The following is a 12,408-nucleotide window of genomic DNA, read 5'->3' on the forward strand; positions in this document are numbered from 1 at the left end:
GTTCAGCCACGACCTGGCCTGGTGCCCGGCGACTTGGCCCCATGCCTACTGCACAGAATTGTTGCGAAGAGGAAAAATGAAATGATATCAATGCTTTGAGAACCAGGTGACCACATAAATATAAATCGAGCAGCATGCTTGTCTTACATCTTTAAAGATCACCAGGGGCAACTAGGTAGCTGGGAAAACAGAGTAGTTCATCTGGAAGGCAGTTTTAATTCTGCAGATGGACCTCTGGTCTGTTGCTTTCTTTCTCATCTGCAGGTGCGGGCATTCATGCGCAGGTCAGGAGAGGGTGGTGCATGTGGGGGTGCCCCAGGGGAGGTATGGATGCCCTTGATGCCACTGCAGCCCTTGCCTTTAAGGTATAAACAGGTACAAAGGCTTGGAAACTCAGACTCTGAAACATTACAGGGAAGCACTCATTTTCCTTTGTAGTCTGTGTTTGACACGAGGATGGAAAGGAGAGCAGCGGTGGAAAAGAAGATTCTGAGGACAGAATGAAGGAAGAGATGCAAAGGAAGGCTGAAAATCCGCTCATTTATTCATTTACTGAGCCAAGTCCAGTGCCAACAGAACCGAGATTAACTAGGTTAAGAGCTGACAAAAAACTGAAAAGCAAAGTTACGGGATTTAAAAGCTGACTGGTTCAGTGTCATGAAGAGGTATTTAGTATTTGTGATGCTAGGTTAGTCACTTGTTGATTTCCCTGTGAATTTTCACATTGCTAGAAGACTTGGGGAAATACACAAGATTCCAAGGAGACAGGCCCAGGTTCTGTGACTCACTAGCTGTGTTTTGTATTTAACCTTCTGTGTGCTTCAGTTTCCACAAATCTGGGGATAAATCATATCTCCCTTGCAAGGTCGCTATGCAAGTTAGCTGTTTTGTGGAACCGCATAGTAGGTGTTCAATAAATTATACTTTTACAGATACCCAAATGTCATTTAGATAGGCCTTTTAAAGTTTTGTTGTCAAACTAGAAAATCAATATTGATGATAAGCCCTGCTATCTACAAAACAAAAATTACATACATGAAAATGTCCTTTCCCCTAACCCATGTGCCTGTCAGCCCTTCCACGCCAGCCCATCTGTGGCTGCAGGGCCTGTTGCCAGCGGTGGTCTGGCCTCTCCTGTCCCGGCCTAGAGGGGAAACCAGGGTACTCTGAGGCCCCTTGAGACCTTGTCACACTGCACTGGACACGTCACAGAGGTGGGGGAAAAGGCTTCTCCTCCTCAGCTTCTTGGGGACTCCAGTTTCATCTTCAGCTTCCGGGGCTAAATGGAAGAGGGGAGGAGCCAGGCAGGTGCGAAATGGCATGGAGGCCTTGTCAGAAGCAGGAGGCAACGAAAACCCATCCAAACAGAAAACCATTCCATCCTTCACGCTCTTGAGATTATCACTGCAAATCAAATGTCTGTTCTTTATTAACTGGTCCCATAAATAGACACACACTTGGCCTTGGAGTATTAGAACACGGTTGTCACCCCTTTTCCTTTTAATGAACACACACTGGGTTCAAGGAATCCCTCCAATAATCCTAGTCTGACATGCCACAGAATTTCAACTTGGTTATCTTTTACCTTATCTATTAACAACAGAGGAAATGCGTCTTATCATCACCGACTACTATATTACAGGATGTAAAGCAGTGATTGAGGCACAGTCCTATTTAGTAATGGTTTTTCAGCTAGACAAAATGCTTGGTTGTTTCAAAGTGCTTCCCAGACGATTCTGCCCTAGATTATAAACATCCTGAAAAACTGAATTTTCCTCAGGGCAACTGACCTGACCTTCTTCAAGGGAACAATGCTTAACTCTTACATTGTGTCTAAAAATGACCGAGACTACCTCTTCCTTAGTTTCTACAATGTGTCTTCGAAAATTTTGGAAAAAATTCATCCTCACAATTAAATATATGAATTCTCCAGGCTTCCTGTTGTGGCTCAGTGGGTTACGAACCTGAGGAGCATCCTTGAGGATGCAGTGTCAATCCCTGGCCTTGTTCAGTGGGTTATGAATCCAATGTTGCCATGTAGGCTGGAAGCTGCAGCTCCAACTCGTCCCCTAGCCTAGGAACTCCCATATGCCACAGGTGCAGCCCTAAAAAGCAAGAAATAAATAAATAAAAATATGAACTCTCAAATGGATAAACTAACTAAAAAAGATAATACCTTTCTTTTGGAGTTCCCGTTGTGGCGCAGTGGAAACGAATCTGACTAGGAACCATGAGGTTGCAGATTCGATCCCTGGCCTCGCTCAGTGGGTTAAGGATCCAGAGTTGCCATGAGCTGCGGTGTAAGTTGCAGATGCAGAATAGATCCTGCGTGGCTGTGGCTGTGGCGTAGGCTGGCAGCTGTAGCTCTGATTAGACCCCTAGCCTGGGAACCTCCATATCCATAGGTGCAGCCCTAAAAAGCAAAAATAATAATAGTATCTTTTAACTCTTGGTTAAAAAGCTTTTATTTCCCCTTATACAGCCTCTTTTTTTGGTCATGAGTGGGCATTCTGAAAGGCTATTTCATTTACTCTTCTCTCAATAAGAAATTCTGTTCCAATAAACTAAGTCAGAACTGTTATGGACACAATGAACCTAGTATACTAGATTTGTGTTGCTACCCTAGGCTCCTCTCTGAGTGAAACTGCTCACAAGTGGGCCACTGGGCTCCAGACCCAGGAATACCCCCTACACTGGTTAGTGACCCCAGATGAGACCTGGTATAAAAAGGCAAGCTGGCCCGATTGGTCTCTTGGCAATTGGAGGCTAGAGATAGGAACAAGCGTCGTGATATAGAAAAGAACGTCAAAGGGGCGTTATATTATGAGGGTGCAGACACTAAGAGTGAACAAAAGCTGTGAATGAGGGAAGGTGCTGAGGAGAGAGGGGATGGAGCCAGTGCTATAAAAAGAACCAAGTCATGTGCATAGCAGACCCCAAGCCTAAGATCCACCACTTCCTGCTGCCGAGGCCCCCAGAAGTGCCTTGGATCCAGGATCACCATGTCCTTTCTGTTCCTGAGGCCTGGGGGTTAGTCCTGGGTGGGACATGGGGATGTGAAGGGGTTCCTGAGTTCCCAGCACATAACCTTAAGATGATGTCACACTTCCTGAGCTAACTTGTTAGCTTCATAACCTTTTAATGTCTATCCTCTGTCCTGACTGGAGAGTTCTTGCCACTAGTAAGCCTTTATCATTTGTTAAAAATAATCAGTAATTTAAAATTGTTTTTCTCTGAACAAATCTGGGAATGTTTAGCCCATTTTAAAACTTTGATAAATTTAATGTTGTAATGTTGGTACTGTGTATTTCCATATCCGATGGGACAGTTTACATCACGTTTTATACTACATCATCTTGGCAAAGACGTATACACGAAGATTCAGTAACTGGGTGGGAAGTCATCAAACTTATCATCTATGCTTTCAGGTTTGTTCGATCTTGATACTTCTGATAAGGATCATCAGCATACCAGTTGCGCCTCTTCCAGAAAGACGTTGTCATTTTATCTAAGAGCTTACTCTGGGTTTTATTGCAGAAGACAAATTCCCTCAAGCGTCTTTTTCGTGCAGCCGTCTTCTTCCATAATTTTTTCTTATAACCAGCCTGTGAGATAATGTTACAAAGACATTTAAAACATTTTATTATATAGGAAGCAACAGGTATCTTCACAGCTTATGGCTTAGAGGTCCACTGGGAACAAAGACTAAACTTTCACAGGGGCTGGTATGTTCTTCAGAAAAATGTGATCTCAATGAGGGGTAGGCAGAGAAGGCACATGTAGTTTGAAAAAGAAACATTAATAATTTCAATAATTTCTTTCTTTTTTTTTTTTTTTGTCTTTTTAGGGCTACAGTGGTGGCATATGGAAGTTCCCATGCTAGGGGTCGAATCGGAGCTGTAGCAGCCAGCCTACACCACAGCCACAACTATGCCAGATCCGAGCCACATCTGTGACCTACATCACAGCTTCCAGCAACACCAGATCCTTATCCCACTGAGCAAAGCCAGGGATTGAACCCGAGTCCTTATGGATACTAGTCGGGCTTGCTACTGCTGAGCCACAGCAATAATTTAATATTTTTAAAAAAGATTATTTACATGAAAACCACAGACTATAAAGCCAAATAAACTGTGGCTGGTGAAGTACAGGGTAATGATAGATAATTATAATAGCTAACTTTATATACATAACCTTATTATCTCTTCAACAATTTCCAACAATAACATACTGTTTTCATTTTACAGATGAAAGAGAAACAACCATGCATTAGAGAAGTTAGATAGCAGACTGACGTCAGAGAACTAGAAGGGTTCTTGGCCATTATACCGCTGTTCTCCAAAGGTGGAGGATGATGAAAGGAGTACTGACTAGATGCTAACATTTATGTTCAGTTAGGGGGCCTGAGTATTACAAGGGCTTCGAAGCCCACTTCTCAAATACATTGCATCATTTATTCTTTTCACTTGCTGGGGACCAATTTCTTTAGTAATACTTTTCGAAGAAATAATGACTACACTAAAACTATTATTAGAAGTGGTGAAGGAATGGTTACCACATATGTAACCACGTATGTTTAATCCAGACCGCCCTATACACCCTCCACTCATTATTAATTTTAAAGAATTAACTTTTTAAGAAACAGATAATTAGATTAAATATAAAAGGCATAATCATAGCCTGTTTAAACTAGAAGACCTCTTAGGTGCTGCCCAGGTTAATGCTTGGCTAAAACCACACACTAATTTATAGGACAGGTGAGACTAGAACCCAAGCTATTGGTAAGAGCACTTGGGTCCTTTGAACTAACTGAACAAAACCACAGCTCTTTGCCAAGAAGGCACCTTGGGTTCTGACATGCTTTGGTGTGTGTCATCACTGTGACCAGCAACTTCTATAGTTGCTTAGAAATAAGGTTATAAGAGTTGTGGCTTTAAAATGCCAGAGATTAGATGGTTACTTCTCATTGCTTATGATTTCAAATTTAAACATTCAAACCAAAATCTCCATATTTGTGTAGTAACACTCTAGTCTGCAAGCCAACCTGAGTCCCTGTGCATCTCTAACATACTGACAGCTGGTTTGTTCTCCTGCCCGTCACCACCAGAATAATCTCCTTTGAAGATTATACTGTGGAATGTAACAAATGTGAAAATGCTTGAAACTTTTTAGACAATCTCTACATTCAGAAATGGAAGGAGGGGAGTTCCTGCTGTGGCTCAGTTAAGGATCTGGTGTTCCACATGCTGTAGGCGTGGTCAAAAAAAAGGAAGACGGGAATAAACAATAAAAATTAGCAACACCTGGATGAAACTGTGCTACAGAAAATACTTTCAGTTTTTATATATTTCTGTAAATTAACCCACCTATATTTTCTGTTTTCTTCTTAAAACTTCCAAGTAGTAAAAAGGAATTAGGATTCAAATAGTTATCAAAACTCAACAGTGTCTTGTAAAATTCTGGTCTTTACCTGCTTTCTAATTATCACCTACTCTGTGTTCATGAATAATAAGGACATGAATGGAAAAGCCCACATTCACATTTAAGACCTGCTGCGGGGGAAGACAGAGGAGGAATAATTTGTCAGAATCCCTCTCCAGAGGCTGTGGTCTCTGACCAGCATAAGCACCGAGTTCTATCTGATAGGGTCGCCGACCATACACACCATACATCAGAGAAAGACTTGTAAAGTTAATGAAAAAAGTATATGAGGGACTAATGTTCTGCCATGAAAGATCAAGCCACCTGGAGAACCCAATCCAAGGTAGGCTGGAAACTCCCCAGTCCCCAACTCGATGCCATGCAACCAAGTCCTAGCTCAAGTCCACTTTGCTGTTTTAACGCTTTGGGCTCAAACAAAGCCTCCCTGCAGGTTATTACACACTGGGGCCTTCAGAGGGATTCTGGAAATCATTAGAAAAGCCAGGCACAAGAGGAACCTGTTCTGCAATGGAGACTCTCCACTGTGAATACTGTTTTGTTTTATGAACGCTTAACCATGTTTTCTTCATGTGGATGTGCTTACATAATGCGTAGCCTGCCAAGCCCAGACCTAAGCAAGCACTGTAAAAGCTACTAGGGAGACGGGGGAAGGTGTGACGGGGGCAGGCTAGCTGAATTCTGTGTCAGTTTACTCTAAGCTCACTCTCCTTTTCTAAGCAAGGAACCGTGTGAAGACTCACCTTCCTCCTTAGCCACAGGCCAGAATGAAGTCGAAGGAACCTGTAGATGACAGCTTTCACAGTCTTCCTCTTGCCCTTTCGTGAACTGAAGTATGTTACGGTTCTGACTGGTGGCTTCAGGACATGTGGGAGCAAGGGGGCCACTCTAAAATATATTTAAAAATGCTTAATTCCACAATAAAACTGACTGAAAAATAAAATCCACTTCTATACTGTGAAATGAAGCAGCTGCACTGGAATAGAGCTGACTTTCAATACACATTGTTACTTCGACCATCCTTGACACTAGGCCTAAATAAGAAGAGCAACTATTGGAGTTCCCGTTGTGGCTCAGTGGTTAATAAACCCAACTAGTATCCATTCAGGTTCAATCCCTGGCCTTGCTCAGTGGGTTAAGGATCCGGCGTGGCCGTGAGCTGTGGTATAGGTTGCAAAGGCGGCTTGGATCTGGCGTTGCTGTGCCTGTGGTGTAGGCCGGTGGCTACAGCTCCAATTGGACCCCTAGCCTGGGAACCTCCATAAGCCACGGGTTCAGCCCTCAAAAGACAGACAAAAAAAAAGAATAGCAACTATCATCAACTTGCCAGCCCTCCATTATCTGGGCCCTCAATCCCTATGAGAGAATTTACCCTGGTATATTTTAGTACCCTGATGTCTTAGCCATCTGCCCTCTAGCTTATAAACTCCTAGAGGGCTTCAACTTGTTTTTATCCTTGTATTGTTACTGCCAAGTATGGTGCTGGGCACTAAGGAATGCTTACCTAAATATCTGCTGACTGAATGAGCACCACACGCAGCCCAGCCTTGTAGGGTGAGCATCTTGTTCACTCCCCACTTTGGCTGACAGTTTCCACCCGGGAAACCACATCTGGAACACCACAAGTGGGCCCCGTGTTGTCGTCCCTGCCACAAACATGTCTATTCTCCCATCCTATCATGAAAAGTCTATTAATTGTAGGCAGGCAAAGAATATCACCTACTTCTTAGATGCTGTCATAGGCATGAAGATTCTAGAGCTTTTGTCCAAGCATCATGTTTACTGAAATTTATATACTCAACCTGTTGAGGACCGGTGCAGTAGGTCCACACATGAGGTTTCTGACAGATGTGATAAGTCTGGGGGCAGAGGACAAAGCCGATGTCTGAATATGACTGAAATGTCGGGAGGACAGTACAGAACTAAGAGAGGCATTCTTGGCACAGTTTTGATAGGCTGAAGATGCCAAAATGTGCAGCGGCCGTAAGATTCCTGGGGAGGGAGAGAAGCACACACGCTTAATGTGAAGCTCCAAAACATGCACTCAGCTATTTAAAATGAAGTAATGGATCAAAGCAACAAAGTGTCATACATAATTAATGGGTCCTGAGCTTTTTATCAACCTCATTGAGGTAGAGCTCACAGACCACAGTATCACCCATTTGTGAACAATTCAGTGCTTTCCAGTCAATTTATAGAGTTGTGCAACTATCCCCACCATCTAGTCTGATGTGTTCTGGTTCTACATTCGATAGTGGGGGACAAAAGATATATAACATTAATTCCTAACTTGATGAGACTGTGTTCCCACACATAAGGCAACAGCATGGCAGATGCAGACACACAAAAGCTTCACAGCAGAGCGGCCAGAGGATTCAGAAAGAAAACAAAAGAGGTACTTGAGCTCCCCTCTAGAAAATGAACCAGCTGCGAGAAGAGAAGGATGAACAGTGACCAGGTAGGATGAACAGCATATGCGGAGGCAACAAAGCTGGAACAAATCTGTGTCAGAAGTAGGGACTGGACCTGCCAGAGGCTGAGCACTGCTGGCTTACTGGAGATGCCTGGGAAGTAGTGGGAAACCAGGTGGGCAGCTCATGGAGAGCCTTGCTGTGTGGATTCAAAGTAGTCCTCTTTATCCTTCAACTATGGCCAGACTCAGAGTTCCTGGCTGCAAAGCAGAATCACTCATAGAGCCCTGACTCTACCTGTGGACTCCGACTGAGGCTAGTGTGGGACCTGAAAATGTGCACTTTTTTTTTTTTTTGGTCTTTTTAGGGCTGCATTCTCAGCACAGGAGGTTCCCAGGCTAGGGGTCCAATCAGAGCTATAGCTGCCAGCCTACACCACAGGCCACAGCAGCAGCAATGCCAGATCTGAGCCACATCTGCGACCTACACCACAGCTCACGGCAACGCCAGATCCCTAACCCACTGAGCGAGGCCAGGGATTGAACCCACGTCCTCATGGATACTAGTCAGGTTCGTTAACCACTGCGCCATGACGGGAACTCTTGTGCACGTTGATAGGGTTCTATAGGATGATGGAACTGTGAAAAAGCTGGATTTGGTGATGGTTGCACCAGTGTGCAAATCCTCTGTAATTTACCCCCTCTATCCCTAAACCCACTAAATTTACTAAAAATCAGCCAATTGTATGCATAAAACAGGTAATTTCATGGTATGTAAATTATACCTCAGTAGTTGGTTAAAAAAAGCTCCACGGGTGAGTGTGATAACTAAGTGAGGGTTTAGAACCACTGCCTACTGTCCCCTGCACTGATTTCACATAACTGAGGGCAGTGTGGTGAAGAGGTGAAGGGCCAGTGTTTGAGTCAGACTGTCTGGGTTCATGTTCCAGCTCTACTGCTTACTAGCTGTGTGACCATGGGCCAGTTATTTAATCTCTCTGTGCCCCAGTGTTCTCAAATTTAAATGAGGTTAATCAGTCAGGAAATGAGAATTAAATGAGATCAACCATGTAAAGTTCTCAGAAGAGTGCTTGGCACAGAGAAAACATTTAATGAACTAGCACTAACAGCAGATAATAAGAGAGCTGAGGAGTTCCCGTTGTGGCGCAGTGGTTAACGAATCTGACTAGGAACCACGAGGTGAGGTGGCAGGTTCGATCCCTGGCCTTGCTCAGTGGGTTAAGGATCCATTGTTGCCATGAGCTGAGGTGTAGGTTGCAGATGCAGCTTGGATCCCGTGTTGCTGTGGCTTTGGCGTAGGCCGGTGGCTATAGCTCTGATTAGACCCCTAGCCTGGGAACCTCCATATGCCGTAGGAGCGGCCCTAGAAAAGGCAAAAAATAAAATAAAAAAAAATAAGAGAGCTGAGGAATGCTTAGCAAAGATGGAATAATGTTAATAGCTGCCAGAAGGAAGACTTAAAACTGTTATTTTGTTTTTCTGTTTTCTATCAAAGATAACTACTGTCAAACTGAAAAAGGTAGCATCAACATTAGTGAGTTAGGTGAAATCAAAGATTCAGGACACTGATGGGAGAGCCTTACACCAAGCTCCTGGAAGTCAAATTCTTTACTCAGTGCAGACCTTCCATCCTCCAAGTATAAATAATTTATATCCTGGAGTTCCTGTTGTGGCGCGATAGAAAGGAATCCAACTAGTATCCCTGAAGATGTGGGTTCGATCCCTGGCCTTGCTCAGTGGGTTGAGGATCCAGCGTTGCGGTGAGCTGTGGTGTAGGTCGCAGATGCAGCTTGGATTCTGCATTGCTGTGGCTGTGCTGCAGGTGGGCAGCTGAAGCTCTGATTCGATCTCTAGTCTGGGAACTTCCATATGCTGTAGATGCAGCCCTAAAAAGCAAAAATAGGGAGTTCCCATCATGGCGCAGCGGAAATGAATCCAACTAGGAACCATGAGGTTGTGGGTTCAAACCCTGGCCTCAGTGGGTTAAGGATCCAGCATTGCTGTTGCCATGCACTGGGATATAGGTCGCAGATGTGGCTCGTACCTGGTGTTGCTGTGGCGTAGGCCAGGAACTATAGCTCTGATTAGACCCTTAGCCTAGGAACCTCCATATGCTGCAGGTGCAGCCCTCAAAAAGACAAAAAAATAAAAAAATAAATAAATAAATAAATAAGCACATCATTTTGGCAACATCAGGCAATGCAGATTGTACGCATACTCTGTGATTCAGCATTCCAGTTAGTTTTACATGTATGTACACACACACACACACACACACACACACACCCCTTAGAGAAACTCTTGCACTCATGTACAAGGTCAATCAGCTTTGTACCTAATTGCCCCAAACTGGAAACACCCCAGTGCTCATCAACAGTAAAATGTAGAATTGTGGGTAGTCACATAAAGACACAATTCTATAGCAATGAGAAAACAATACAGCTTGTAGAACGAATGAATTTCACAAAGAAAAAGAAGACAAAGAGTACATACTGTGTGATTCCATTCATGTAAAGTAATGTATTACTTAGCGATGCATTATAGATCTTAAAATTATTATGGAAAAAAAGACAATGGAAAAAAAGGTAATAACAAAAATGAGGTTTCTGTTTATGTCTGACAAAAATAGGTAGTTTGACTGGGGAGGCACACAGAAGTGGTGAAGGGGCTCCAAGGCTCCTGATAGTGTTCTATGTCCTGGCCTCTGAGTCAGTTATACCCATGTTTGCTATAGAGTCATTTGTTAAAGCTACTCCTGTATGCTATATACATTTTTCTTTACATGTTATATTTCACAGATACCCCACGTAAACAAGCTCTTCTGTAAGAGTCGGAAATTTTACACCTCTTTATTTCTATTCCTGCACACAATTTTATCCTATATTTTTGTGCAAATAATTTATTGATAATCTTGTCGTATTTGAATGATCTTTAAGTTTTCGCGTAAGTCCTTAGAGCCTTCACTCCTGTCACCTTTTTTTTTTTTTTTTTTGCCATTTCTAGGGCCGCTCCCGCAGCATATGGAGGTTCCCAGGCTAGGGGTCGAATCGGAGCTGTAGCCGCTGGCCTACACCAGAGCCACAGCAACGTGGGATCCGAGCCGCGTCTGCAACCTACACCACAGCTCACGGCAACGCCGGATCCTTAACCCACTGACCAAGGCCAGGGATCGAACCCTGCACCTCACCTCGTGGTTCCTAGTCGGATTCGTTAACCACTGAGCCACGACGGGAACTCCTCCGGTCACTTTTCTGTTAAGAAAAACTTGCGACTACCCTTGTGCCAGGGACTGAGTAAACCAAAGAGCCACAGTCCCCGAACGTCGTGTGAATCTCATACATATACGCTTACCACGTGCAGGGTACTATGCAGGCGCTTTACCTTCACGAGCTCATTTAGCCTTCAGGTGGATGTTAATATACCTATTTTAGAGCTGGAGACCCCGTAGTTCAGAGATGTTAAATAATTTTTCAAGGTCAAAGGTGGCGAGTGTCGGGTCCCAGCCTCTAATCAGAAATTCAGATCGGACTTTTCTGCCTCCCTTCCACCCCAGGCCTTCTGGTTTGTTTTCTAAGGATGGTGGAATGGCTAGGAGCGGTAAATAAGCGCAAACTGGGAAAACCCAGGTCCGGAAGGGTCTGAAAGTCTCGGTAACTTCCGGTGCTGGCCCCGGAGATAATTCCGAACAACACTCTGGCCTCAAATAAAGACACCCCCTCCCCTTTTTTTTCTGCTAACCTTCACGATAAACGCCCAATCCATCCTGCGCCAGGGCCCACTTCTGTGAATCGAGCGCACCCATTTCTACTGACCTGTGGCTGCTCTCACAGCACCGGCAAAAGCGGAGGCCGCCATCTTGCCACCCGACCCTACGGCAGCCTCATTGGGTCCAAAAACTTCAGGGCAAAGGAACTTAGGCAAAGTAATCTGGGTGGAGTCAAGGAAGAGGGGGCGGGGGCGGGGGCGGGCGAGAAAGAAAAAAGGGAAGATACTAAATCTACCTGTATTGAATGCCTTTTATATATGCCAGGCTGTCCTTCACCGCTGTAAAACAAGTGCCTATAGAATAGTCCCTGGCATATAGTAGGCTGTCAATACAATTTTACTGAGCATTTGCTTGAAAGATGTATTTAAGTACACAACATATTTGAAACAATTTATTTTTGCTCATTTTATTACATTTGAGAGAATAAAATGTATCCTTCCAAAGATGGTATATATTAAGCTAGATGGATAGGAAATAGCAATGTTATTAGAATTTTTAAAAAAATGAATGCCAACTATAATCAAATGAATGTAAATAGCCTAAGGATTCCCCCCACACACACACACACATATACACACGTATTTTCTTTTTCTTTCTTCTTTTTTTTGTGTGTCTGTGTCTTTTTAGGGCCACACCAGCAGCATATGGAAGTTCTGAGCCATAACAGTAACTCTACACATATTTTTTTCTAATCAATAACACTGCCATTTGGTGGAAGGATGTTTCATCTCTTCCTGAACACTATATTCCTTATCTTATTCCTGAGAATTAG

The 12,408-nt window shown here is 43.7% G+C and overlaps 1 protein-coding gene across 2 annotated transcripts; it reads right to left on the reverse strand.

The window, feature by feature from the left end:
- Nucleotides 1-1,411: 1,411 nt before the first annotated feature.
- On the reverse strand, nt 1,412-11,791 carry MRPL35 (mitochondrial ribosomal protein L35). Of its 2 annotated transcripts, XM_047781596.1 has the most exons (4): nt 11,683-11,791; nt 7,242-7,431; nt 6,183-6,327; nt 1,412-3,605 (listed from the first exon to the last, which is right to left on the reverse strand). In XM_047781596.1, the coding sequence occupies exons 1-4, from the start codon at nt 11,723-11,725 to the stop codon at nt 3,417-3,419; spliced, it is 567 nt and encodes a 188-aa protein (XP_047637552.1). In that variant the 5' UTR covers nt 11,726-11,791; the 3' UTR covers nt 1,412-3,416. The 2 variants fall into 2 exon arrangements, with proteins under 2 accessions (XP_047637552.1, XP_047637553.1); XM_047781597.1 differs by lacking the exons at nt 7,242-7,431; nt 11,683-11,791 and adding an exon at nt 6,944-7,156 and having other exon boundaries at nt 3,262-3,605.
- Between the last annotated feature and the right edge of the window lie 617 nt (nt 11,792-12,408).

This window comes from Phacochoerus africanus, chromosome 5 (genome assembly GCF_016906955.1).
Source record: "Phacochoerus africanus isolate WHEZ1 chromosome 5, ROS_Pafr_v1, whole genome shotgun sequence".
NCBI lineage: Eukaryota > Metazoa > Chordata > Mammalia > Artiodactyla > Suidae > Phacochoerus > Phacochoerus africanus.

Excerpts from the sequence above, each read along its gene's own strand:
- MRPL35 (XM_047781596.1), bottom strand. The coding sequence starts at position 11,725 with ATGGCGGCCTCCGCTTTTGCCGGTGCTGTGAGAGCAGCCACAG. Across the intron at positions 7,432-11,682 it reads TGCTGTGAGAGCAGCCACAG|GAATCTTACGGCCGCTGCAC; the intron begins GTCAGTAGAAAT and ends CTCCCTCCCCAG. Across the intron at positions 3,606-6,182 it reads GCCTGTGGCTAAGGAGGAAG|GCTGGTTATAAGAAAAAATT; the intron begins GTGAGTCTTCAC and ends ATTATCTCACAG.